The sequence below is a fragment of the Panthera tigris genome, chromosome B2 (assembly GCF_018350195.1).
Source record: "Panthera tigris isolate Pti1 chromosome B2, P.tigris_Pti1_mat1.1, whole genome shotgun sequence".
NCBI classification, from domain to species: domain Eukaryota; kingdom Metazoa; phylum Chordata; class Mammalia; order Carnivora; family Felidae; genus Panthera; species Panthera tigris.
In genome coordinates, this window is record NC_056664.1 from 116,708,538 (window position 1) to 116,735,940 (window position 27,403).

A 27,403-nucleotide genomic window follows, 5' to 3' on the forward strand; every position below is an offset into this window, starting at 1 on the left:
TTATGAAATGATTGGGAATCATAAAGGAAATAGATATTGGGCAAAGCTGCATATTAACAGTTCCTTAGTAAAATTTCTTGATTGTCTAACTGCATGCAAAGGATGTTATATGTAAGTGATGGATCTCTAAATTTTATTCCTGAAACCATTAAAAAATAAAATACATTAAGATTTTTTAAAAAAATACATAAATAAATGCAAAGGGAAAATGTTTCACACTGTCAAAATAGCCCTAAGTAGTGGTCTCCCAGCCTCCACAATACGTGTAATGACAGAGAGATCTTTGAAGCGGAAGGCAGGCAGTGCATGTTCCAGAAATTCTTACCTAGTTGTAATGGTCCTAGTTGTAGCCCGTGGAGCCTTACACACCCTACCAAGATTCACACCCACCATCTTGCTACATAGTTCTGTTACACTCCAAAAGAAAAGAGAAAAATCAATTTGGACATTAAAATCAGAAGGTGTTATAAGCAAATAAAGATACCTGATAAGGGCACTTTAAGAAAGGAAACATTTTAAGAATGTCCTTCAGAGGTGTTCTGCTGCTAATCAACTTTCTTCTTATTTCCAAAGTCCGGCTCATTCTCTTATCGATTTCTCCCCAGTCCTTTTCTGTCTTCATATATTCTTGCTGGAACCAGTTAATATGTTCATCTGCCTCAGAATCTAAACAAACAGTTTCTTCCTGCAAAATATTTTCAAAATATCAATATGCTCCATTTTTCAAGTGGCAGTTTAACACTTCAGAATTATAGGCTGTTATTGCACACTCTTAATGCACTCCTAAGGTGAGTGTTACCACTTGTGGTTACATGTGGCCTTGAATGTGGTTAACAAGTGGACAGTCTTTAACAAATCAGATAGTCCATTACTTACGGGACTATAATCTGTTCTCTTGACAGATCTAAGAGTTAACTTCATTTTCTACATAGTCTTTTCGTGGAAATCTAGATTATCCAGAAGGTTCACACTTAACAGGAATTTTTTTTTTATTTCTACTCATTAAATTTCAGAAGACAAAATATTAAAAGAAAAATAGATTTTTAAATTAAGGTTTTGTTGTTGCTGTTGTTTATATTTTTTTGTTTTTAAATGCCTTTTTATAGCTGCACCATCATGCCATAAAATCCAAATTCAAAATAATAACAGGGGGTATTTTGTGATGCTAAATCATCAAACTATCAATTATATTTACTATAAATTTGAGTATATTGGGTGGGGTGGGGTGGCTAAGAAGTACCCCACATATCCTTATTAAAAGTCTAAGACAGTTTGAGGAGCCAAAAAGTGTTTCTAGAAAAATTTGTTGAAGTGACAGTTGGCTGAACTGCATTTGAATTCACAAGTTGATAAACTGTCTAGCTGACCAGAATGTGAGCAGATGTCACCTGTAAAAACGAAAACAACAAAAAAAATCACCTAAAATGTATCTACATAAAGGCTCTTCCAAGAACATTAGGAAATCTTTAGGTAGACCCACTTTCTATGAACACAGGATGATTCGCAAGATACACCATGTGAATAAACCTCTAGATAAGTATAATTTACCAAAAAGAAATTCCTATACTGTTACATAAATTTAACTGGAAAACAGAAGTCTTTCCACAAAGAATTTGCCAAGACCTGAAGGTTTTATAGACAAATTCTGCTAAACTTTCAAAACAGAGTGTTCCAAATTTATGCAATTTTTTTTTCAGGAATTTGGGGGGAAACAAAAGGAATTCTATGAAGGATTCCAACCCATTCTATGAATCCCCAAACCTGAAAAAAATCACTATAAGAGGAAAACTGTAAGTCAGGTTCGTTCATGAACAAAATTATGAATATTGGGAACAGGAAACAACTAACTTCAGTTTATTTCCAGAAGTACAATGGTCTGACATTACTAAGGGGACTATGTAAACTAAAAGGAGGTATGATTGACTTATCCGTTACATTTCACATACTTTTCATAGTGAAATCTGAATTTTAGGACCACTGTGATAGAAAGATTTGGACCAAAAAGAAAGAGGTTTTGAGAAATGTGGCCTATAGACAGTGCTATAATTAACTTGGATTATATAAATATGTGTAAATATCATATACTGCATTAACCCATTAAGGTTTTTTAAATGACCACTTTTCAAACAATGCAGAAAAATGTCTGTATAAAATTCAACACCCCTTTAAAATTAAAGAAAAAAAACCTTTCATCAAAATAAGAGATATTTTTTAAATGTATAAAGTTATCTACCAAAAACCTAGGGCTCACATTTTTTTTTATTTTTACAACATTTTTTTTAATTTTTTAATTTTTTTTAACATTTATTTATTTTTGAGACAGAGAGAGACAGAGCATGAACAAGGGAGGGGCAGAGAGAGAGGGAGACACAGAATCGGAAGCAGGCTCCAGGCTCCGAGCCATCAGCCCAGAGCCCGACACAGGGCTCGAACCCACAGACCGTGAGACGGTGACCTGAGCTGAAGTCGGACGTTCAACCAACTGAGCCACCCAGGCGCCCCAGGCTCACATTTTTAATGGTGAAATGTCAAAAGAATTTTCCTAAAAATCAGAAAGTAGATAAAGATGCTCTACTCTTTATCAGCCTTTTACTAGAGATCCTAGCCAGAATAGTACGATAAGAAAGAGAAACAAAAGGCGTAGAAATTGGAAAGATAGAAACAAAATTGTCGTCATTCATAGATGATGCGATTTGACCATTTTAGAGAAAACTCAGAATGATGTACATATAACTATTAGCATTAATAATATTCGAGCCCCTCGTTGAGCTCTGCTCTGACACTGGGGAATCTTCTTGGGATTCTCTCTCCCTCTCTCTCTGCCCTCCCCAACTTGTGTTCATTCTCTTTTCTCTCCATCTCTCTCTCTCTCTCTCAAATTAAATAAGCGTTTAAAAAAAAGAATAGCCAAATAAATTGTATTTTGCTATCATAGTAGATTTTTAGGCCAATATAAAAAGAATGAACTATACAAGTAAACTGTACTTGGATGACTCCCAGAGACAATAATATATTGAGTGAGAGACAAGTTGTGGATGATATACTGTTTCCGTATCATTGTGTGAACTGCAAAAAGAAGCAAAACTAAATAACATAAGATACCTTGCATATTTGGTATCATATGCAAAACCTAGATTTCAAAAACAGGCGAATGATAATATTCAAAGTACAGGGCAGTGGGGTTAGAAAAGTGGGTGACGGGAGAGGAGAGAGAGGCAGATACGAAGGTGTATAGACAGTGGTCCAATTTTAAAGCGGAACCTTGGCCTCGTGGTGTTTATTTTCTGTCATAAATTATACATAATGCTGTGCATATTCTTCTGTAAGTCTCAAATGCCTATGATGACAAGTTTTTAAATAGAAAGAATCCTTTTTAAAAAGCACAGGAAAAAATTTTAACTCTATAAACAGCTTTCTTTTTATTCAAATGTAGAAGTTCTATAATTGCTAATATCGACATTAAAGAAATTTTTTTTACATTTATTTTTGAGAGACAGAGCACAAGTCAGAGGGGCAGAGAGAGAAGGAGACACAGAATCCGAAGCAGGCTCTGGGCTCTGAGCTGTTAGCACAGAGTCCGACGTGGGGCTCAAAGTCACAAACCACGAGATCATGACCTGAGCCAAAGTCGGACGCTCAACCAACTGAGCCACCCAGGCGCCCCTGCTAATATCGAGATTTACAGACAAGTATACACATAATGTCCTGCGTTCCCCTAACACCCACACCCGATCCATGAAATGTTACAGAAAGTAAAGTTTCTAGAAAGCTCCTACCTGATTGGGCTAACATAATGTCAGGAGGGCATATCCTAGACTGGAGTACCTTATTCAAAGGAAGAGCTGGCTGTATCGGAATTTAAAATTTCACCTTTTAATGATGGATGTATTGTTTGAGCCAGAAGGAACCTAGAAATCATCTGCCCCGTGCTTCTCACTTCACTGATGAGCAAACTGGGGCTAACTTCACAGCAAACTGGGGCTATCAAAGGGGAAGTGACTTTCTCAAGCACGTGGATGGCCAGGTGCCAAGGGTCCTGTCTTAGTGTAGCCCCTACATCTCTGAAAAGACGGATGGCCTTATACTGACAGGCTGGTTTCCTTGGCAGTCCACATTGGCAAGAGGGAACCAGTGAATGAGAAAAGTCTGGATCGTCCAGAACAGCAGCCGAGGAATTGGCTGCTAGGTGTCTGTCTCGGCAGGCAGAGATAGTGGGGGGCGGGGGGACGTGCTCAGGAAGTAACGGAAAGTCACGAAGCAAGGAACGGATCACACCTGGCCAAGCAATACATTGAAGGGAAGCGTAGCGGTCATGTGTTGGACTTGTGACTTCAGCGGGATCAGAGTAAATTAACCAGAACATGAGTTGGCTCCAAACAAATTGGATAATGAACTTGTGCCACGCCTCCTTTGCCACACCAGTCCCGGCAACTCCAGTCCAATACCAGCCACAGTCACCTACAGCCCTACAGCTCCTAGGGAGTTGGGAAGAATAGCAAAGAGCTCATTTACCTAAGCTGACACCTGGAACGGAAATAAGGACAGGATTTTTCTTCTCTCTTAGTGTTTTATTTATTTTTGAGAGAGAGAGTGCAAGCAAGGGAGAGGCAGAGATGGAGGGAGGCAGAGGATCCGAAGTGGGCTCTGTGCTGACAGCAATCAGCCCACGTGGGGCTCGAACTCAGGAAAAATGCGATTGTGACCTGAGCCAAAGTCGGAAGCTCAACCGACTGAGCCACCCAAGGTGCCCCAAGGACAGTATTTCTAAGTTAGCTATGGACGGAAACTTGAGACTGTTTTTGAAGTAGTAAGACACAGTGGTTCAAGATGTAATTTTAACTCTTTCCACCCAGAGATGCATAAAAACTCACTTCGACTTTTACTAAACATAATTTTGTTCTGCATCCTGCAATCTGAGTAGGTTTACAAAGAAAGTATCTCGTTATATAAACTTAATAATTCTTGTAAGTACATCATTAAAAAATCTACTTTAGGGGCGCCTGGGTGGCTCAGCCGGTTAAGCGTCCAACTTTGGCTCAGGTCATGATCTCCCCTGTCCCGGGTTTGAGCCCCGCGTCCAGCTCTGTGCTGACAGTTCAGAGCCTGGAGCCTGCTTCAGATTGTGTCTCCCCCACCTCTCTCTCTACCCCTCCCCTATTTGCACTCTGTCTCTCAAAAATAAACATTAAAAGAGATTTTTTTAAAAATCGACTTAAAGGCACTATGTAAAGGTGCTATACCTAAGATTTGGGACTGTAGCTCTGAACATCATTAGCAAATAGGTGGTCATGTTCCCCGGTAGCTATGGTGTTCCCTATAGAGTGTCATCTCACCTTCCAATTCCTGTAACGGTGTGCTTGCCTGAGTGTTCCAGTCTGGTGGCCCCAAGAGGCTACTGAGCACTTGAAATGTGGCTAGTCCACACTGAAATGTATGCTTTGAACACTGACTTTCAAAGACTTCGTCTACAAAAATAAACATCTCATTAACAAGTTTTCACAATGATTACATGTTGAAATGATAAATCTGTGGATACATTGCGTTACATAAAACATACTGGTATAACAATTCCATCCGCTTCTTTTTACTTTTTTTTTTTTTTTTTTTGACGTGGCTACTAGAAAATTTTACATTACATATGTGGTCCCTACAGTATTTCTGCTGGACAGTGCTATGGCTAGATGTTAGGGTTTCCTTCATATCAAATTCCACTCATCCCTGTTTTCAGTTCCATTGTCAACAAATTGGCTTTGGAAATGATGCTTCTCTAGGTAACTTGAACAGTCTCTTTGCTTGGCATTCAGTCGTGTGGCTCAGTCAACCAGCAGAGAAATGGCAGCAACTTTGCCCCCTACTTCCAATTGCACAGCTGACTTGTAAAACTTCACATTATTAGTGCATTTGCCACCTGCTGATGGCAGTAATTGCATTATATACAGAATGCAATTAACTGTCAACATTTTTCTTCGACTTTGGCTGTTTTGCTCAGTTTTGCACCATGAGAGAAACATCTGTGCAAAAGCCTATAAAAATGATTAGTATTTGTTCAATAAATCATTATGCGTCAGGTGCAGTAAGAAGCAAACAGTAAATGCCATAAAAGAAACCCAAAGAAACCTAACTAGATATTCTTAGCATTTGGCTGTCAGTAGTTTCTGCATAACTTTCGATTCCATTTCACTTCTAAGCCAAGGAAAGCTAACACACAAAAAAACTTCACGACTTTGAAAGCTATGAAGTACATGTATACCCAATAAGGGGGAAAAGAAAAGGTTTTAAGATAGAAATGAATTATAAGTATAGTGTTAGTAATTGAACACCCGGAAGTTTGTTGACTGATTGATTTACTTGGCAAATGTTTGGAGGACTTTAGGACATAAGGACACCCTACAAGATTTATTAAAACCCCGCGTCACTGTCCTGCACATCATGCAGTTTTTCTTAAAAAGGAACAAGTTGGGGCACCTGAGTGGCTCAGTTGATTAAGCGTCCAACTCTTGGTTCGGGATCCAGTCATGATCTCAGGGTTTGTGAGATTGAGCCCCGCATCGAGCTCTATGCTCACAGCACGGATCCTGCTTGGGATTCTCTCTCTTCCTCTCTCTCTGCCCCTCCCCTGCCCTTTCTCTCCCCCCCCCCCACACATACACACGCACACACAATAAACATTAAATAAACATTAAAAAAATAAAAAGCAAACTATAGAAGAAGATGGCGGCATAGGAGGACGCTGGGCTCACCTCATCCTGTTGATCCCTTAGATTCCACCCACATCTGCCTAAATAACCCAGAAAACCACCGGAAGACTAGCAGAATGGACTCTCCAGAGGCAAGTGCAGATGAGAGGCCCATGGAAGAGGGTAGGAAGGGCAGAGAGGAGGTGCGCGCTACACGGACTGATGGGAGGGAGCCGGGGTGGGGGGGTGTGGAGGGGCAGCCCACTGGGCAAGGCAGAGCCCCCGAGTCAGGCTTGCAAAAGCAGAGGGGCCAGACTCCATGAGTTCTGACAGCCAGCAGGACTTAACATCTGGAATGTTAAAAGTCAACAGCTCTGCTAGGAGAGCAGAAAGGCTAGAGGACAACGGGAGGGAGAGTTGTTGAGCCCCGGAGGACAGAGCTCAGCTCAGCGGGGGAACAAAGGCGCTGGCAAGTACCATTTCCCTCTCCCATCCCCCAGCCGAAATTCCAAAGGGAATCAGTTCCCGTCACCGAACTTGCTTGCACTGCACAAACGCCCAACGCTGTGCTTCTGTGGATCCATCCCTCTGACAGGTCTGCCTCCCTCCCAGTGCTGCAGTGCCCCTCCTGCAGGGGACCACCATCGGCAAAGCTAGCTAAGCCTGCCCCTCCTGCCTCTGTGCACCTTGCGATCCACCCCATCTAATACACCAGATCCCATTGAAGCAGCACCACAAGCCTGGCAGTCTGCAAGTAGCCCAGACAGGGGCCACACCACTCCACAGTGAGTCCTGCCCCTGGGAGAGGGGAAGATAAAGTACACACCAGTCTGACTGTGGCCCCAACGGTGGGCTGGGGGCAGACATCGGGTCTGACTGCGGCCCCGCCCACCAACACAAGTTTCTCTGGACAGCACAGGGGAAGTGCCCTGCAGTTTGGAGCTACCACAGGAACTATTAAAAATGATGAAACGGAAGAATTCTCCTTAAAAGAAACTCAGGAAGTGGCGACAGATAACGAATTGATCAAAATCGATTTAAGCAACATAATGGAACAAGAATTTAGAATAATAGTCATAAAATTCATCGCTGGGCTTGAAAAAAGTATACAGGACAGCAGAGAATCTATTGCTACAGAGATCAACGGACTAAGAAATAGTCATGAGGAGCTAAAAAACGCTATAAATGAGGTGCAAAATAAAATGGAGGCGACCACAGCTCGGATTGAAGAGGCAGAGGAGAGAATAGGGGAATTAGAAATGAAATTATGGAAAAAGAAGAAGCTGAGAAAAAGAGATTAAAAAAATCCAGGAGTATGAGGGGAGAATTAGAGAACTAAGTGATGCAATGAAACGGAACAATATCCATATAATTAGGACTTCCAGAAGAGTAAGAGAGAGAGGAAAGGGCTGAAGGTGTACTTGAACAAATCATAGCTGAGAACTTCCCTGATCTGGGGAAAGAAACGGCATTTAAATCCAAGAAGCACAGAGAACTCCCTTCAGACGTAACTTGAATCGGTCTTCTGCACGACATATCGTAGTGAAACTGGCAAAATACAAGGATAAAGAGAAAATTCTGAAAGCAGCTAGGGATAAACACACTCAAACATATAAAGGGAGACCAATAAGACTAGTGACAGATCTATCTACTGAAACTTGGCAGGCCAGAAAGGAATGGCAGGAAATCTTCAATGTGATGAACAGAAAAAAAAATGCAGCCTTTATCCTTTATCCAGCAAGTCTGTCATTCAGAATAGAAGGAGAGATAAAGATTTTCCCAAACAAACAAAAACTGAAGGAATTCATCACCACTAAACCTGCCCTACATGAGATCCTAAGGGGGACTCTGTGAGTGAAATGATGCAAGGACTACAAAGTACCAGAGACATCACTACAAGCATTAAAGCTACAGACATCACCATGACTCTAAACCCCTATCTTTCAATAATAACACTGAATGTAAATGGACTAAATGCTCCAACCAAAAGACATAGGGTATCTGAATGGATAAAAAAAATAAGACCCATCTATTTGCTGTCTACAAGAGACTCATTTTAGACCTGAGGACACCTTCAGATTGAAAGTGAGGGGATGAAGAACTATCTATCATGCTACTGGAAGTCAAAAGAAAGCTGGAGTAGCCATACTTATATCAGACAAACCAGACTTTAAATTAAAGGCTGTAACAAGAGATGAAGAAGGGCATTATATAGTAATTACAGGTTCCATCCATCAGGAAGAGCTAACAATTATAAATGTCTATGTGTCGAATACGGGAGCCCCCAATATATAAAACAATTAATCACAAACATTAGCAACCTTATTGATAAGAATGTGGTAATTGCAGACTTCAATACTCCACTTACAACAATGGATAGATCATCTAGACACAAGATCAATAAAGAAACAGGGCCCTGAATGATACATTGGATCAGATGGACTTGACATATTTAGAACTCTGCATCCCAAAGCAACAGAATATACTTTCTTCTCGAGTGCACATGGAACATTCTCCAAAATAGATCACATACTGGGTCACAAAACAGCCCTTCATAAGTTTACAAGAATTGAGATCATACCATGCATACTTTCAGGCCACAATGCTATGAAGCTTGAAATCAACCACAGGAAAAAGCCTGGAAAACCTCTAAAGCATAGAGGTGAAAGAACACCCTACAAAAGAATGAATGGGTCAACCAGGCAATTAGAGAAGAAATTAAAAAATATATAGAAACAAATGAAAATGGAAATACAACAATCCAATCACTTTGGGAGGCAGTGAAGGCAGTCCTGAGAGGAAAATACATTGCAATCCAGGCCTATCTCAAGAAACAAGAAAAATCCCAAATACAAAATCTAACAGCACAGCTAAAGGAAATAGAAGCAGAACAGCAAAGACACCCTAAATCCAGCAGAAGAAGAGAAATAATAAAGATCAGAGCAGAAATAAACAATATAGAATCTAAAAAAAACTGTAGAGCAGATCAAGGAAACCAAGAGTTGGTTTTTTGAAAAAATAAAATTGATAAACCTCTAGCCAGGCTTCTCAAAAAGAAAAGGGAGATAACCCAAATAGATAAAATCATGAATGAAAATGGAACTATTACAACCAATCCCTTAGAAATACAAGCAATTATCAGGGAATACTATGAAAAATTATATGCCAACAAACTGGACAACCTGGAAGAAATGGTCAAGTTCCTAAGCACCCACACACTTCCAAAATTCAAACAGGAAGAAATAGAAAGCTTGAACAGACCCATAACTGGTGAAGAAATTGAATCAGTTATCAAAAATCTCCCAACAAATAAGAGTCCAGGACCAGATGGCTTCCCAGGGGAATTCTACCAGACATTTAAAGCAGAGATAATACCTATCCTTCTCAAGCTGTTCCAAAAAATAGAAAGGGAAGGAAAACTTCCAGAATCATTCTATGAAGCCAGCATTACTTTGATTCCTAAACCAGACAGAGACCCAGCAAAAAAAGAGAACTACAGGCCAATATCCCTGATGAATAAGGATGCAAAAATTCTCAATAAGATACTAGCAAATCAAATTCAACAGCATATAAAAAAAATTATACACCATGATCAAGTGGGATTCATTCCTGGGCTGCAGGGCTGGTTCAGCATTCACAAATCAATCAATGTGATACATCACATTAATAAAAGAAAAGATAAGAACCATATGATCCTGTCAATCGATGCAGAAAAAGCATTTGACAAAATTCAGCATACTTTCTTAGTAAAAACCCTCAAGAAAGTTGGGATAGAAGGAACATACTTAAACATCATAAAAGCCATTTATGAAAAGCCCACAGCTAATATCATCCTCAATGGGGAAAAACTGAGAGCTTTCTCCCTGAGATCAGGAACACGGCAGGGATGTCCACTCTCACCGCTGTTGTTTAACATAGTGTTGGAAGTTCTAGCATCAGCAATCAGACAACAAAAGGAAATCAAAGGCATTAAAATTGGCAATGATGAAGTCAAGCTTTCACTTTTTGCAGATGACATGATATTCTACATGGAAAACCCGATAGACTCCACCAAAAGTCTGCTAGAACTGATACATGAATTCGGCAAAGTTGCAGGATACAAAATCAATGTACAGAAATCAGTTGCATTCTTATACACTAACAATGAAGCAACAGAAAGACAAATAAAGAAACTGATCCCATTCACAATTGCATCAAGAAGCATAAAATACCTAGGAATAAACCTAACCAAAGATGTAAAAGATCTGTATGCTGAAAACTATAGAAAGCTTATGAAGGAAATTGAAGAAGATATAAAGAAATGGGAAAACATTCCGTGCTCATGGGTTGGAAGAATAAATATTGTTAAAATGTCAATACTACCCAAAGCTATCTACACATTCAATGCAACCTCAATCAAAATTGCACCAGCATTCTTCTCGAAGCTAGAAAAAGCAATCCTAAAATATGTATGGAACCACAAAAAGCCCCGAATAGCCAAAGTAATACTGAAGAAGACCAAAGCAGGAGGCATCACAATCCCAGACTTTAGTCTCTACTACAAAGCTGTCATCATCAAGACAGCATGGTATTGGCACAAAAACAGACACATAGACCAATGGAATAGAATAGAAACCCCAGAACTAGACCCACAAAAGTACGGCCAACTAATCTTTGACAAAGCAGGAAAGAATATCCAATGGAAAAAAGACAGTCTCTTTAACAATTGGTGCTGGTAGAATTAGACAGCAACATGCAGAAGGATGAAACTAGACCACTTTCTTACACCATTCACAAAAATAAACTCAAAATGGATAAAGGACCTGAATGTGAGACAGGAAACCATCAAAACACTGGAGGAGAAAGCAGGAAAAGACCTCTCTGACCTCAGCCACAGCAATTTCTTACTTAACAAATCCCCAAAGGCAAGGGAATTAAAAGCAAAAATGAGCTATTGGGACCCCATGAAGATAAAAAGCTTCTGCACAGCAAAGGAAACAATCAACAAAACTAAAAGGCAAGCAATGGAATGGGAAAAGATATTTGCAAATGACATATTGGACAAAGGGCTAGTATCCAAAATCTATAAAGAGCTCACCAAACTCCACACCCAAAACACAAATAATCCAGTGAAGAAATGGGCAGAAAACATGAATAGACAGTTCTCTAAAGAAGGCATCCAGATGGCTAACAGGCACATGAAAAGATGCTCAACGTCACTCCTCATCAGGGAAATACAAATCAAAACCACACTCAGATATCACCTCACGCCAGTCAGAGTGGCCAAAATGAACAAATCAGGAGACTATAGATGCTGGAGAGGATGTGGAGAAACGGGAACGCTCTTGCATTGTTGGTGGGAATGCAAACTGGTGCAGCCACTCTGGAAAACAGTGTGGAGTTTCCTCAAAAAATTAAAAATAGATCTACCCTATGACCCAGCAATAGCATTGCTAGGAATTTACCCAAGGGATACAGGAGTACTGATGCATAGGGGTACTTGTACCCCAATGTTTATAGCAGCACTTTCAACAATAGCCAAATTATGGGAAGAGCCTAAATGTCCATCAACTGATGAATGGATAAAGAAATTGTGGTTTATATACACAATGGAATACTACTTGGCAATGAGAAAGAATGAAATATGGCCTTTGTAGCAACGTGGATGGAACTGGAAAGAGTGTTATGCTAAGTGAAATAAGTCATACAGAGAAAGACACATACCATATGTGTTTGCTTTTATGTGCATCCTGAAAAACTTAACAGAAGACCATGGGGGAGGGGAAGGAAAAAAAAAAGAGGTTAGAGAGGGAGGGAGCCAAAACATAAGAGACTCTTAAAAACTGAGAACAAACTGCGGGTTGATGGGGGGTGGTGGGGGGGAGGGTGATGGGCAATTGAGGAGGGCACCTGTTGGGATGAGCATTGGGTGTTGTATGGAAACCAATTTGACAATAAATTTCATATTTAAAATAAATAAATAAATAAAAAGCACAGGTTAATCTCTTGAAAGAAACTGCCAAGACATGTTTGATAGGATATTCCACATCAGATGGGGCAATATTACTTTGTTTCCTCCATGTTTCAGACTCTGAGAAATGCCCTTAACAAGGTCACAATGGAGATGATCTGCTCTGTATTGAGGAACTAGAAAGAATCTCCAAATGGATTCACTGAATATGTGAAAACTAGGTACTTTTTACATAAAGCAAAGTAAAGTTTCCCTATGTTGTAAGCACTTTTATTATGACATATGGTAACACTTCTCATAGATCTCTGCAATCCGGATATAGAACAAAGATACAGACTATGAAATCCCTGGGAAGGATGGCAGGATCAGCTGGATCCTCAAAAATGCCTCTGTCACTTCATGAAGCCAACACAGAGAGAATCACTGAGATGTGGATCCAAAGCCTAACATTCTGTGCTGGGAGCCCCCGAGATCACTCAGGATAGGCACAGTTATGCTGCTGTGCCTAACAGCGGCCGAACCTTAAAGCAACAGAAGTTTATTGGTTACTCCTGTGATATGTCCATATTGGGGCCCAACTCGTCATCCTCCTCACCCAAGGACCTGGCTCCACCACCTAGAATGTTGTTAGGCATCGCACATAAAGAAAAAAGGAGAAGAGGGGCACTGCACACCGGATCGTCCACGAACATGTCACTTCTACTCATATTCCTTGGTTAAAGTCAGTCTCGTGGCCACACCTGATTTCCTGATTTCAAGGGAGTGGAGAAGTAACAATCGTGCTGAATGTCTGGGGGAGACAAGATGGTTAAAATGGTGAGCAGTCATAATGCCCACCCTCCTCTACCTCTGAGTTTTTTATAATGTGAGAGCATAGCTGTCCTTATAATATGGGCCGGTTTTAGAAAGGATTTTCTGTTGGCTACAGTCAAAACCACTTAACTGAGATATCAGAACACCCAATACTCAAACCAGAAAACAATAAACTACAAGAATTCTATATTCAGCAGAACACCTTTCAAATATGAAGGAGAGATTTAAGACATTCCCAAAAAAATAAAAACTGAGAGAATTGGTCACTAGCAGAAAAATGGAAGAACATTAGGCTATGACTTAAATCCACATGAAAAAATAGAACATTGGTAAAGGTCATAAACATAAAAGAGAGTATAAATGCATTTTCTGTTTGTAACCCTTTCTCCTATCTTAATTTAAAGACAATTGCATGAAGCTGTAATTATAAACCCATGTGGTTGGATATACAATGTATAAAATGTTATTTATGTGACAATAACAGCACAAAAGGGGAGAAGGATGGAACCATATAGGGACAAAGATTTTGTATGCTATTAAAATTAAATTGATATTAACCCGAACTAGATTATTGAAATTTAAGATGTTAGTTCTATTTCTCCGGGAAACCACTAAGGAAATAACTAAAAATGTATATACACTAAAGTAAACAAGAAGGGAAATTAAATTATTACACTAGAGAATGTTTACTTAACACAAAAGAAGGCAGTAATTAAAGAATGAAATAATGGAGGCACCTGGGTAGCTCAGTCGGTTAAGCATCTGACTTTGGCTTAGGTCATGATCTCACAGTTAGTGAGTTCAAGCCCCACGTTGGGCTCTGTGCTGACAGCTTGGAGCCTGGAGCCTGCTTCAGATTCTGTGTCTCCCTCTCTTTCTGCCCCTTCCCTGCTCACATTCTGCCCTCTCTCTCAAAAATAAATAAACATCAAAAAAAATTTTTTTTTAAATTTTTTAAAATATTTATATTTTGAGAGAGAGAGAGAGAGAGAGTGTGTGTGTGTGTGTGTGTGTGTGTGAGCGGGGGAGGGGCAGAGAGAGAGGGAGACACAGAATCTGAAGCAGGCTCCAGGCTCCGAGCTGTCAGCACAGAGCCCGATGCGGGGCTCAAACCCACACAACGTGAGATCATGACCTGAGCTGAAGTCAGCCGCTTAACTGACTGAGCCACACAGGTGCCCCTAAAATTTTTTTGAAAAGAATAAAATAACAACAGATGATGAATAAAACACAAATATCAAAACAGGAGACACAAATTCTATCTTATCAGCAGCTATATTTGATTGGCAGACAAGACTGTAAAAATGATCCAACTACATCTCGTCTACTAGAGACATAATTGAGATTTAATGACACAAATTGCTTAAAGATAAAAATATGGGCAAAGGTATAACATGCAAACAGAAACTGACACAGAGAGGGAATGGCTACTAATATCAGACTAAATAAACTTTGAGACAAAAACTGTTCCTAGAGTCAAAGGAGGATATTTTATAATGGGAAGAAAGCCAACCCATTGGGAAGATACAACAATTATAAACTGATATACCCCTAATAACCGAGTCCCAAAACTCATGCGGTAAAAACTGACAGAATTGAGGGAGAAAGAGACAAGTCAGTAATCATAAAAGTTGGAGACTTCAATACCCCAGTTTCAATAATGAACAGAACCACAATAAGCAGATGATAAATGAGGGACTAGAAGTCTAGAACTGCTGCTATTCCTGGAGAAGATAACATGGATTGTAAGGACTCGGAACGGGATATAACAAGTACATCATAAAATGAGGACCCCTAGAAGATGATATTGAAGGGAGTTTTTAAGAAAGTGATTTATAGAATTAAGTTATTTATTGAAAACTATTAAAAAGAAACTAAAAGCAGGTTAAATTAACTAACAAAGATAAAATAATTTATGCACTTAAAGATCACATTAAAAATTCCCGAACTGAGAAAACTTCATTGCAATTTTAAAAAAATTAGAAAGAGAGAAGCAATGCTCCTGTAGAAACTTCAGAGTCCTTTCTATCCTGCTTCAAGAACACAAAATAAATTTTCACCAACTATCCAATTTAGAGTTAATCTACCTCACAAAGATAGAGGAGAAGATTTTCAAAGTAAACGAAAAGATCGGCCATAAAAGGTAAAGAAATGGACACCGGAACGGGGGAAGCTAATTTTTTTTTAAGAAATTTTGAAAGAAGCATTGGCTATTATCAAAGTTGCTTATATCCCATGAGAAAAAGTTTATAATAGTTTGAGGGCTCTGTTGGCTGGAAGAAACCTCAATTACTTACTAAAAGGAAATGCATGCATTGGTCAAAAAAGCAGTAAAGAAGAATTTAAGCATTTTGAAAGTTTATTGACATCCCAGTGTCTCAAACGGGGCATTTGGCAGAGGCCCAAGAGGACCACCAAGAAATCCTCTGGTGTAGAGATTTCAAGAAAGGACGAGCATCAGGCTGTGACCGTGTAAGGATCCACACTCAGTGCCTCAGGTAGATCAGATGCCGCCGCTACCTCCATCCCAGGAAGACAGGAGCAGTGTTCCTCCAGCTGGGAATCCCCATCATGTCACAGAAGGCTTTCCCCGTGAGCAAGACAGAGCTTATCCCGGAGCTGCCTGTGCTGACAGATGCCCAGAACCTTCTTTTGGCCCAGCCTTCCCACTTGAATGTGGCACCACTAGCCCAGGCTCTAGTTCTCCTGTGGGAGGGCAGATGTGACAGAGGAGTCCCAGGGACTGGTTCCCGAGAGAAGGATCTCCTGTCCGTCCCCTTATTCTGAAAAATGAGGATGAATTTGATCAGAAACCTCTCTACTGAGGGACTTCCCTGACCCAACACATCTTCCACAGGGAACAAAAATGTCTCGACACTAAGCACTAAACGATACTAAGTAATAAACACTAAGTCATCAAATGTAATGTGGCAATGGCATTAAAAACAGACTGATAGACTAATGGAATAAAGAGATAGTGCCCAGAACATACCCATGTCTATTTGGAAACTTAATATACAATAAAAGTGTCACCATAAACTGATAAGAAAAGGATGGATTGTTTTGTAATTGGTATTGAGAAAGCGGCTCATTATGTGGCGATCCCTACTTAATAGTGTATAGAAGATGGACTCCAGATGACTTAAAGGTCTGAACACGAAAGTGAAAACAATAAATTTAATAGAACAAAGAGTAGGAGAACGTCTTTGTGGCTTAGGGCACGGGAAGGACTGCTTCCTACAAATTAACAAGAAAAAGATGCTAACTCGTTGAAAAAATGGGCAATGGATCTAAAGAGAGAATTTTCTAAAAGAAGAAATTCACAAGGCTAACAAACATGTGGGGAGATGCTCAGACTCATTAGTTATCCAGGGAAATGCAAATCACGGCAAGAATGAGATTACCCTTGATGCTTCTTAGACTTGGCAAAGTTTAGAAGGCTGAATAATGCCAGGGGTTGGCAGGAATACAAGGGGACGCATGGCTGTGGTAACAAGACAAAGTCATCTGGCAAGGAAGTGGTCAAATGCAGTAAATGCACACCCTCCACCCCATCAGCTCCACTTCTGGGTACACAACCCAGAGAAGTAACACACAGGTAGGGCCAGAAGCAGACATGTATGACGGTGTTCCCTACCACACAGCTCCTGGTGGGGGAGGAACAGGGCTTGAGGTAAACAGTACGTTATAATCACTGCAATCATGAGCTAGAATACACTAATGTGAATGAGTCTCAGAGAGTATTAGTGAAAAAAGTGAAACAAGAATGAAGTCTAGAATACCATTTACATTAAGTCATATATATATATAAACCCAACTGGAACACTTATAGATAAAAAGATGCATACGGAACGCTTTGGACTGGTGGCCCAAGGGCAGAAGTGAGGGAAGAGCAGATAGGGAGGAGAACACAAAGAAATGTACAGAACAAGAGCGAGGCTTACACAGGACAATGACCATGATACACCATGAACTGAGTTTGACTCCCTCAACTCTAATTTACACCTGAGATTTTTCACACACACACAAATACTACAAGGTAAAATTCCACTACCCTGCCACGCAGCTCTATACAATTCATGTAAGCTTTAAAAAATTTTTTTAAACGTGTATTTATTTTTGAGAGACAGAACACGAGCAGGGGAGGGGCAGAGAGAAAGGGAGACACAGAATCCAAAGCAGGCTCCAGGCTCTGAGCTGTCAGCACAAGAGCCAGACGCGGGGCTCAAACTCACAAACTGCGTGCGAGACCATGATCTGAGCCAAAGTCAGATGCCTAACTGACTGAGCCACCCAGGTGCCCCAGTTCGTGTAAGCTTTTAAAGCCAGTGTCGTCGTCATTTAAACAAGATGTCAGCAACGTATGAAATTACTCAGTTAAGTCTGCCATTTTGAGAATCTAATTATACCTCTGTTTATAAACATAAGACAGAGTATAGTCAAAGACAATTAAGCAAAGGAAATAGATTTATCAATTCACAGGGTTGCAAATTGCTTAGACCTAAAACTAAAAGTCAGATGCATAAGAGCGATAACACAGCTGTTGAGTTTGGCTTCATGACCATACAAGCAGCCGTGACATGAGGTCATGGGGTTGGGAAAAGATTTTTAAACATTGCAAAACGCGCAATATTTTGTAGGATTGGTCTGAAAACATAGTCTGGGATTCTCACAAGTACAGCCATCCATACAACGTGGTGATAAGTCTTAGCAGCAGAATATGAGCAACCTGGGTATATTTAGGACTCATGGGTGGATACTTTAACACTGTGGATGCTCTGGGTTTCATAGTGTAGTTTAAGCAGCACTAAACTGGCCTGGGAGATTGGGATGGGAGGAAAGTTAGGGATAAAACGTCCATGGCCAATACTCAGACCCAAACAAACTCAGCAGCTGCTTGGGTTATCTGCAGAAGCCCATGAGACAAAGGTAAGAAAACCACCTTCCTTCACAGAGACATCTACCTTCAGTTCTTTGTAAATTTCTCCCAACCATCAAAAGAGAAATAACAGAAATGAAACAAAACAAATGAAAATCTCTTCCCCTCCTCCTTTATTCCTTTCCAAAACCTTCCTCTAGTTCATCCAAACCCACTTCCCTGCCCTTGAGAAAATAGCCTGACTCCTGACTTCTTGCGTCCATCAGCATTTTCCAGCTCTGTCGCACAGGAAATAACTGTTTTCTGTATTATGGAAATATTATGTCCGGGCAAGAAAGTTTAAAAGATGTGAAAGTTACCAAAGTATCTTAATCCAAATGTCTTTAATTTTCAGAAATCTTAAAGATATTGAAAAGGAGCTATCAGAAGTTCAAGCTGGAGATGGGAAGTAATTTAGGCAATTTATCTGAAGTATAAAATTCCACGAGATAAGTGGTATATTCAGTGGATTTGTCTTTCCATTCTTCTTAGGGTTTTTCCGTTTGCTTAATCACTGTTCAGGGTAAAAAATACAGAAGCACACTGTTTCTGTAATATTCGAGTGTAAAATTTCTCCCATTCCTTAAAGGTTTGGGCTTTAGAAAACAGCAGGTCACAGACACGGATGTTACAGTCTTAGAAAGAATCAGCCATCTGTGGCTCCATTTGTAAGAAGGAGAAAAGTAAATCTTGACCGATTAGATATGTTTGCCAGAAAAAACACTGTGTCTTCAGGTGTGAACAATGACCACTTTAGAATCTTTTTTTGCCCCAGCTGGCTGGTAGGAAGGTCAAAACTAAATTCTGTTGTAACTTAACTCATCTCGGACCCTGGTACATTCATCTGTGTTGGGTGCGTGTGTGTGTGTGTGTGTGTGTGTGTGTTGTAGCAAAATCCCCTGCATGGATCTTAGCAGGATTCATCTGAGGATTCAGGCTTGTCTTGGGGGCCTGGGGGAGGAGAAAAGAAGGGAAGATTCGCGAAGGGTGTCATCACATGAAGAGTGTTGAGAAGGAACTGAAAGAGAAGTGCAGAGATTGGTTCAGTGATGATGTGTCAACAAGAGAGGAGCTGCCATTTGGTTTGTGTGATCCCTGACTCCCCCGAATGTGCCCTTGAGTTCCAGTGCTAGCGACAATTGCTCATCTTCCGATTTATCATTATTTCATTCCATTGAATTTTGATAGGCCATGCATCATAGAACAAAAAGGAAAACTGAATTTGCAAACCTTTAATTTATTTCGAAAGGAGCTCTATTTTTCGTATACTGAAAATCAAATTTTGTGAAAAAGCCAGTCTATGTGTAACATAATTATGTCCCTTTACAAAGTGACTTTTTATTTTTAAGAGGATAAAAGATAATTAAAATAAATCTAATTCTGTGTTATCATGAGTATTATTTATTTATTTATTTAGAAATAATTATTTATTTTGGTGGGGAAAGTGCAAGCAAGGGAGGGGCAGAGAGAGGGGGGCACAGGATCCAAAGCAGGCTCCACGCTGACAGGCTGACAGCAGTGAGCCCAATGTGGGGCTTGAACTCATGAACCATGAGATCATGACCTGAGCTGAAGTCGGACGCTCAACCGACTGAGCCACCCAGGTGCCTCTATCATGAGTATTGTTTATAACTGGAATATTGCAGTCAAAACTTCTAAAAAGTTACACCACTAAATCTTTACCTTTCACCTGTCTTTTCGTTGAAGAGCCGGCATAGAAGTTTTATTACCTTAACTGGCCTATGACTTGGAAATCTTCCTGAAAATTATAAGATATTTAAAATGTACACAGCTTCATCTAATTTTTTTTTCTTTTTTATGATGTGGGGATGAATGTTTTGCAAAACATGTTTAAAAATATTCCTGCTCCCTGGAGCTTACAGGTAGTAGTAATAAAACTGAGACAACCCAGATGGGCTACTCTAGTTCGATCAAATAAATATACCAGCTAAGAACGAAAATGGAATATTTACACCAAGTACAATCACTAACATCAATGCATCTGTGGCGAAGAGTAAGGATTACATATTCATGTTGGATTGGGGTGGAAACACAATTGGCCGTCACGGGATATGACTTCTTCTATACTTGGTAGTTTGGACATCCTTCCTTAAGGAGTTCATTCACTTTATTAGCAGGGGCCATTTTTTGTTCTGGACCATATTTGGGGGCCCTGAGGTAGGGATATTTATAGGATCTCAATAATTAGGACCTGCATGCACATTACTTACAGCAAACCCCCCTGCTGAGGGATAGATCTACAGGCGCTGCCTGGCCCTTAGGCCTGGGGCACCGCAGGGTTGGCACAGGGGATCCTCTGGGCAAGGGAAGAGCCAGATGGGGTTTATATCCATGCACATGGCCTACCTTCCTCCCTGAAACCTTGGGGATAGAGGCTACCCCACGAGATGAGTCTTTAAAACCATCTGTAGCCATAAGAACAGCCGGAACATAAGATATATTTTATGATGAGAGGAAGAGAAATGTTTCAAAGACCCAGAACATAAGGGCGTTTCCAGGTTTTTCGAAGGTTGCGTAAGAATAAACATGAGATGATGAGTAACACACTCTGCTCAAACTGTTTTTAGAAGCCCTCTTTTGGAAATATTATCATTCATATTATTAGTCACACAGAACAGATTTCCCTACCTCCAATTTTCAAAAAGAATATCTGATTCTGTTTTAGTGATCGTGGATGCTGTTACTTAGTAGCCTTAATCACCAGTCAACAAATAAACAGAATATTTAAATATCCAATCTTACTTTTATCCGGACAATTTTAATCTCATCAGAGTTTGTATCCGGAAGAAATTTCTTGGTCTGGCCTCTTCGGTGTCCAAATTTACATTTATTTCTCACCACTTGTTCATCATCTTCTATGGGTCTTCGAACATATTTAAAGCGATCTTTGAGAGCTCGTTTCCACAAAAACTGCATAAATTAACAAAACAAGACAGTTACTCTTCAAGGAGATTGGAATAATCCCACATAAACAATACAGTCTTTATCACTCTTGGGTTTGCAATTCTTTTCACCTCACAATAGTAAAATTAATAGAACTATCCTTCCATTTATCTTCACAACAATCTTGTGATATTGCCATAAAAATTATAATCTCTAAATTATAACTAAGGAAACAGAGTAAAAAAAAATAATAATATATCCCCCAGTGCCACACTGGAGTTTTCTAATTCCCAAAATTGGATGTTTTCTTTTTTTTTTTTAATAATAAACTAAATGGATTTATTTCTGATTTTTCATTCTTTTAAATATTTTTTAATGTTTGTTTATTTTTTGAGAAAGAGCACACAAGCAGGGGAGGGGCAGAGAGAGACACACAGAATGTGAAGCGGGCTCCAGGCTCTGAGCTGTCAATGCAGAGCCCAATGCAGAGCACGAACTGTGAGATCATGACCCGAGCCGAAGTCAAATGTTTAACCAACTGAGCCACCCAGGCGCCCCAAATTGGATGTTTTCTACCATACTTTGCTGTCTCCACGACACATGCCACTTTTCCACTGGGTTCGAAGAAAGAACTGATACTGGCTTATGCAGATATGAATTGATGCATTTTCTTAAACATTTTTTCTGTCATCCCTTGAAATTCGCATTGGTGAATACTATTGGCATTCATTCCCCAGATATTTGTGGAGCATGTGCTCTTTCAAACACAAAGACCAGGTTTCTTCCCTGGGAGAGAGGAGGGCTCAGGCAGACACAGCATTCAGTCTAGCAGAGGGATGAGTAATTTCGATTCAGAGTGAACAGTGTTATCACAGGGGAAGAGACAGCAGTATCTTACATTGTGCTAGGAGACCACAGAAACCTTCCTGTAGGAGGCACATGTGAGCTGAGGTTTAGATCTCAGTGTCAGAAAACTACACCAGGGGGTTGGAGACACCAGGTGGGATGCCTGGTAAGGGGTAGATAGAAGTTCCAGGCATAGGAAGCAGCCTGTGCAGTGGACAGAGGGATAGTTCGTGCCATTTGGAAAGCTGCCAAGAGCTATGCATGACCGGGAAGCAGAGGTCACCATGGGGAATGGCAGAGATTAGGCTAGGAAATAAGGCAAGAGAGAGAAGTGAGCTCAATCCTAAAAGGCACGGTTACCCCATAAAGGAGCTTCACGGTAATCCAGAACCAGATCTTTTCAAACCCCTGTCAGTGGACAGGTTACATCGGCATCTCATAGGGAACTTTTGTCCTGGGTTCTTCCTCTAAAGCAATGGTTCTCAAACTTTAACCCAAATCTCAATTCCAGGATGGCACAGGTTGCTGGGACACCTGGGTGGCTCAGACGGTTAAGTGTCTGACTCTTGATTTCAGCTCAAGTCATGATTTCTCACGGTTCCTGAGATCAAGCCCCATGTCAGGCTCTGTCCTGACAGTGCAGAGCCTGCTTGGAACTATCTTTCTCTCCCTTTCTCTGTGCCCCTCTCCCACTCATGCTTGCTCTTCCCCCACCCCTCTCAAAATACACACACACACACACACACACACACACACAGGTTGCTGGGCTAGTCTTTCAGAGTCTGTGGTTGGGTATGTCAGGGTATGTAAGAATCTGCATTTCTTACAGGTTCCCAAGGACACTAATGCTGCTGGCCCAGACCCTAGAGATTCTGATTCAGTAGGTCGGAGTGGAGCCTGGATGTCTGTATTTTTCAAGGCTTTATAGGTAATCCAGCTGCAAAGCCAGGCTAAGAAGTCCTCCTAGGCCACATTGAGGGAGAAAGCAGATGGTCAGATCTGAGCTCTGAGAGAATCTGTCTGCCATGTGCAGTGTTTGGGAGATCAAAGACATGGGCAACAGCTGAGGGACACAACTGGGCTTTCTCAACAAGCCAACATGCTCTTCCTCTGCTGGGCCTTTGATTTTGGCCTGGAAAGCTCTATCCCTGTCCTCCCTGACCCTGCTAGTATCTAGTTAACCCTGCTCTGCCTCCAGATCTCAGCTCAGCCATCACTTCTTTATGGAGACCTCTCAGGCCCTAGAAGCGCATTTCCCTTGGTCATCAGCTCTCACCTTTCCTTGTCCACACTTACCACACTGGTGCCTTACCTTCATCTTTGTGATGCTTTTCTGTTCTGTTCTTTTCATTCTTCCTCTCTTTACTTTCCCCCCTTCCTTCTCTTCTTCCTTCCCTCCCTCCTTCCTTCCTTCTCTCTTTCCTTTCCTTCCATTAGGCTGGAAGCACACAAAGGCAGGTTCATGTCTGCTTTGCCCACCAAGCCCAGCACAGTGCCTGATGCATCTTGAAACTACAAATATTGGGCACCTTGTGTCAGTCCTCTGTGATGCAGAGGGACCCAGGTGTCGAAGGAACAGACTAGAAGCAAGACTCAGAGTTTTGGCCTTGCTTGGTGAGGAACTTAGTGCATGAGGAGTATCCCTACACTTAAAACCTGAACCTCAAGGCTGCTTCTCAGCCCCTTGACTTCCGGCAGTGCACTATGCTTGAATAGGCCCAAGACTGGGTGGGTGACTTTGGGCACATTTTCTAAGCTCTGTTTCCTCCCGGGCAAATGGGAATGCCACTGAAATCACATTAGTAGCGTGGCTAGCACTTAGATTTTGCCATTCCTTGTTCCCTGGCTTAAGTTTCTATGGGTTATTCCCTACCCTTCAGAAGAAAGACTTCCACTGGGAAGGCCCAGGGTCTAGGCCTCGTGTGTATTAGCCAAGAAACCCGTCAGCAAGTAACCTTTGTCTTAGTTTCCACAGCTATGAAATAGAACAACCAGACCAGTGCCGTAAATTGCACTGGGCTTTGGGAGACTGAAATGAATAGCTACTCATGAAAGTTATTTGTAAAGTAAAGTGCCGTTTGTTCATAAAACCTTCCAAGCCCTGGAGAGGAGTGCTGTGGGTTGAGGTCAGCCGACAGCTCTGACTCTGATTAAGCTCCTAGCTATGTATGAGTCAGAGACTCTTCATCACCTCCCACAAGCTTGTGGGTCTGCCCTCAGCCACCACCGTTTTACAACAGCACAGAAATAATGGATAGTTTATATTCTTCTTAGCCTTAAAATATGAAATAATGCAAACACACTTTTCCCCTCATGTTTCCTACAGCTCTGAAGTCCTTCTAAACCTGCTGATGTGGTGGGAAGTATTATAGCACTCAACTGTTAGGATTTTTCTTTTTTTTTGGTTTTTAATTTTTTTTTTAATGTTTATTTATTTTAATTTTTTTTTAACATTTATTTATTTTTGAGACAGAGAGAGACAGAGCATGAATGGGGGAGGGTCAGAGAGAGGGAGACACAGAATCTGAAACAGGCTCCAGGCTCTGAGCTGTCAGCACAGAGTCAGACGTGGGGCTCGAACTCAGGGACCGCGAGATCATGACCTGAGCTGAAGTCGGCCGCTTAACCGACTGAGCCACCCAGGCACCCCTAATGTTTATTTATTTTAGAGCACGAGCAGGGCAGGGGCAGAGAGAGAGGGAGACACAGAATATGAAGCAGGCTCTGGGCTCTGAGCTGTCAGCACAGAGCCTGACGCGGGGCTCAAACTCACAACCTTGAGATCATGACCTGAGCCAAAGTTGGACACTTAACTGACTGAGCCACCCAGGCGCCCCCAGGATGTTTTTCAATTGCCAATTTCTTTTTCCCAGCCTCTCCCCTCTCTTCTTATTAACTGTCTGATAGGAACAGGGAAAAGACAAATTGGAAAGTATTTACTGAGCATCTACCATTTTTATACCTAAGAAAATTAGCAATAATTGCATAATATCATATACGTATATACATAATATCATATACATGCCTGGCACCATGAGTTCCTTACACAGATGCCTTAGTAGAAAATCCCATGTCACTGAATAATCATCCTCCTTAGCCATACTCTTCCACCTGGGGGCTGCGGGGGTGGGGGGTGGGGTGGGCAGTAGGGTGGAAAGAGCTATATGGATACAGCTCTCCTTTAATTCCTCTGAAATAAAAAATAGTCCTGGGGGCGCCTGGGTGGCTCAGTCAAGCGTCTGACTTCAGCTCAGGTCATGATCTGGCGGTTTGTGAGTTCAAGCCCCGCATTAGGCTCTGTGCTGACAACTCAGAGCCTGGAGCCTGCTCCGGATTCTGTCTCCCTTTCTCTCTGCCCCTCCCCTGCTCACAGTCTGTCTCTGTCTCTCTCAAAAATAAATAAACATTAAAAAAATTTTTTTAAATAGTCCTGACATTATGGGCACCCGATCTAGTACATGAAATAGTCCCTGGCATCACCAGCAGGTTTTGGCTCCACATTTTAAACCCAGATATAATGTTTAGAAAACTTTCAGACAAACTTAGAATATGAAACATCTTACATGGCAACTGGACTAGACTTGTCCAAAAAATAAGTATCAGGGAAAAAAATAAAAGAAATTAGAAAAAAGAAATTAAAGGGGCGCCAGGGTGGCTCAGTCAGTTAGGTGGCCAACTTCGGCTCAGGTCATGATTTCGCAGTTCATGAGTTTGAGCCCCACGTCCGACTCTGTGCTGACAGCTCAGAGCCTGGAGCCTGCTTCGGATTCTGTGTTTCCGTCTATGCCCCTCCTCTGCTCATGCTCTCTCCCTCTCTCTCTCTCTCAAAAATAGATTTAAAAAACATTAAAAAATGGAAATTAAAAAGACATAATAAACAAATGCAATGAATAATCTTTGACTAGATTTTATAGTAAAAAATCCATTTCAAAAACATATTTTGGAATAATTGGAGAAATGGGAATATGGGTTATATATATTATTATGTAATTATTATATATCATATTATGCAATTATTGCTAATTTTCTTAGGTATAAAAATGGTATCGTTCTTGTAGAGGAGATCATCCGTATCCTTACAAGATACATGCTGAAGTGTTTAGAAATGGTGTCTGAAACTTGTTTTTTGTTTCCAAATGCCCAACCAAAACAAATAAAGAAATATGAGACAGGGAAAATAAATGTGGCAAAATATTAACACTTACTGAGTCTAAATCAGTGATTCTTTTTAAAAGAATTTCTTTTTCTTTGCAGAGAGAGAGAGAGTACACAGGGAAGAGGGTGAGAGAGAGAGAGAGAGAGAGAGAGAATCCCAAGCAGGCTCTGCACTCAGCCCATTGCTCAACATGGGGCTCAAGGGCTCAATCACAACCCTGGGTTCACGACCTGAGCTGAAATCAAGGGTTGGAGGCTCAACCAACTGAGCCACCCAGCCGCCCCAGTAATTCTTAATTACCAGGATTTTGTCCTCTTCCCAGAATGCACATGGCAATGTTTGGAGACACTGCTTTGTCATAATGGTTTGGGTGAGTGGGTGGGGCTACTCAGGGATACTGCTAACTAACCTAGGACAGCTCCCACCACAAAGAATTATCCAGCCTAAAATATAAGTACTACCAAGGTTAAGAAACCTTGATCTAGATAAAAGGGTATATGGGTGCCCATTGTAGCATTCTTTCAACTTCTGTATGGACTTACGAAAATAAAAAGTTGCAAATAAAGTTAGCCCTAAAAATGACAAAGAGCTTGCTCACTTGTGCTCACTCTCTCTCCCTCACTCTCTCTCAAACACACACACACACACACACACACACACACACATTCTCAGAAAATTTCTGTCTTCCACTGTAACATTAGAAACATAACCTCACGCACACTTGCAGGGAGAATTTGGGTAAATATCTACCATGCACCAGAGTTTCCCCTTTCATTCTATGTAACATGAGCTGTACATGCTAAGCAAACATGGGCTGTAACATGCTAAGCAATTTTTCAGGTCTCCATATCAGTTAACCATCTTTCATTAATGCCACTGGGGATGGAGGTGGCTAAAATGCACACAAAATTGAAGTAAGCATTATTCATTACTTTCTATTTGACTCACTTTCATAATCATGAAACAAAAGGTCAAAATGTAAATAGATAAATATATATTTGCTTACATGAATGCAAATATTCTCTGGATGGAATCTTTGATAGCATTAGTTACTTCTGGGGAGGAAAATTAGGGGGAAGACAAGAGGTGGGAGGGAGACTTTTCCATTCATAGCCTACTGTAGCTTTTGAATTTTGAAC

General features: G+C 40.8%; 1 protein-coding gene across 1 annotated transcript in view; it reads right to left on the reverse strand.

The window, feature by feature from the left end:
- The window catches only part of SAMD3 (sterile alpha motif domain containing 3), a 56,442-nt gene that overhangs the window by 4,766 nt on the left and 24,273 nt on the right, over window positions 1–27,403 (reverse strand). Inside the window, exons 7-8 of the mRNA XM_042987151.1 lie at window positions 21,122–21,289; window positions 485–685 (exon numbers count right to left, since the gene is read on the reverse strand). Of these exons, the coding sequence (XP_042843085.1) occupies window positions 485–685; window positions 21,122–21,289 (369 nt within the window). The remainder of the gene's footprint in view (window positions 1–484; window positions 686–21,121; window positions 21,290–27,403) is intronic.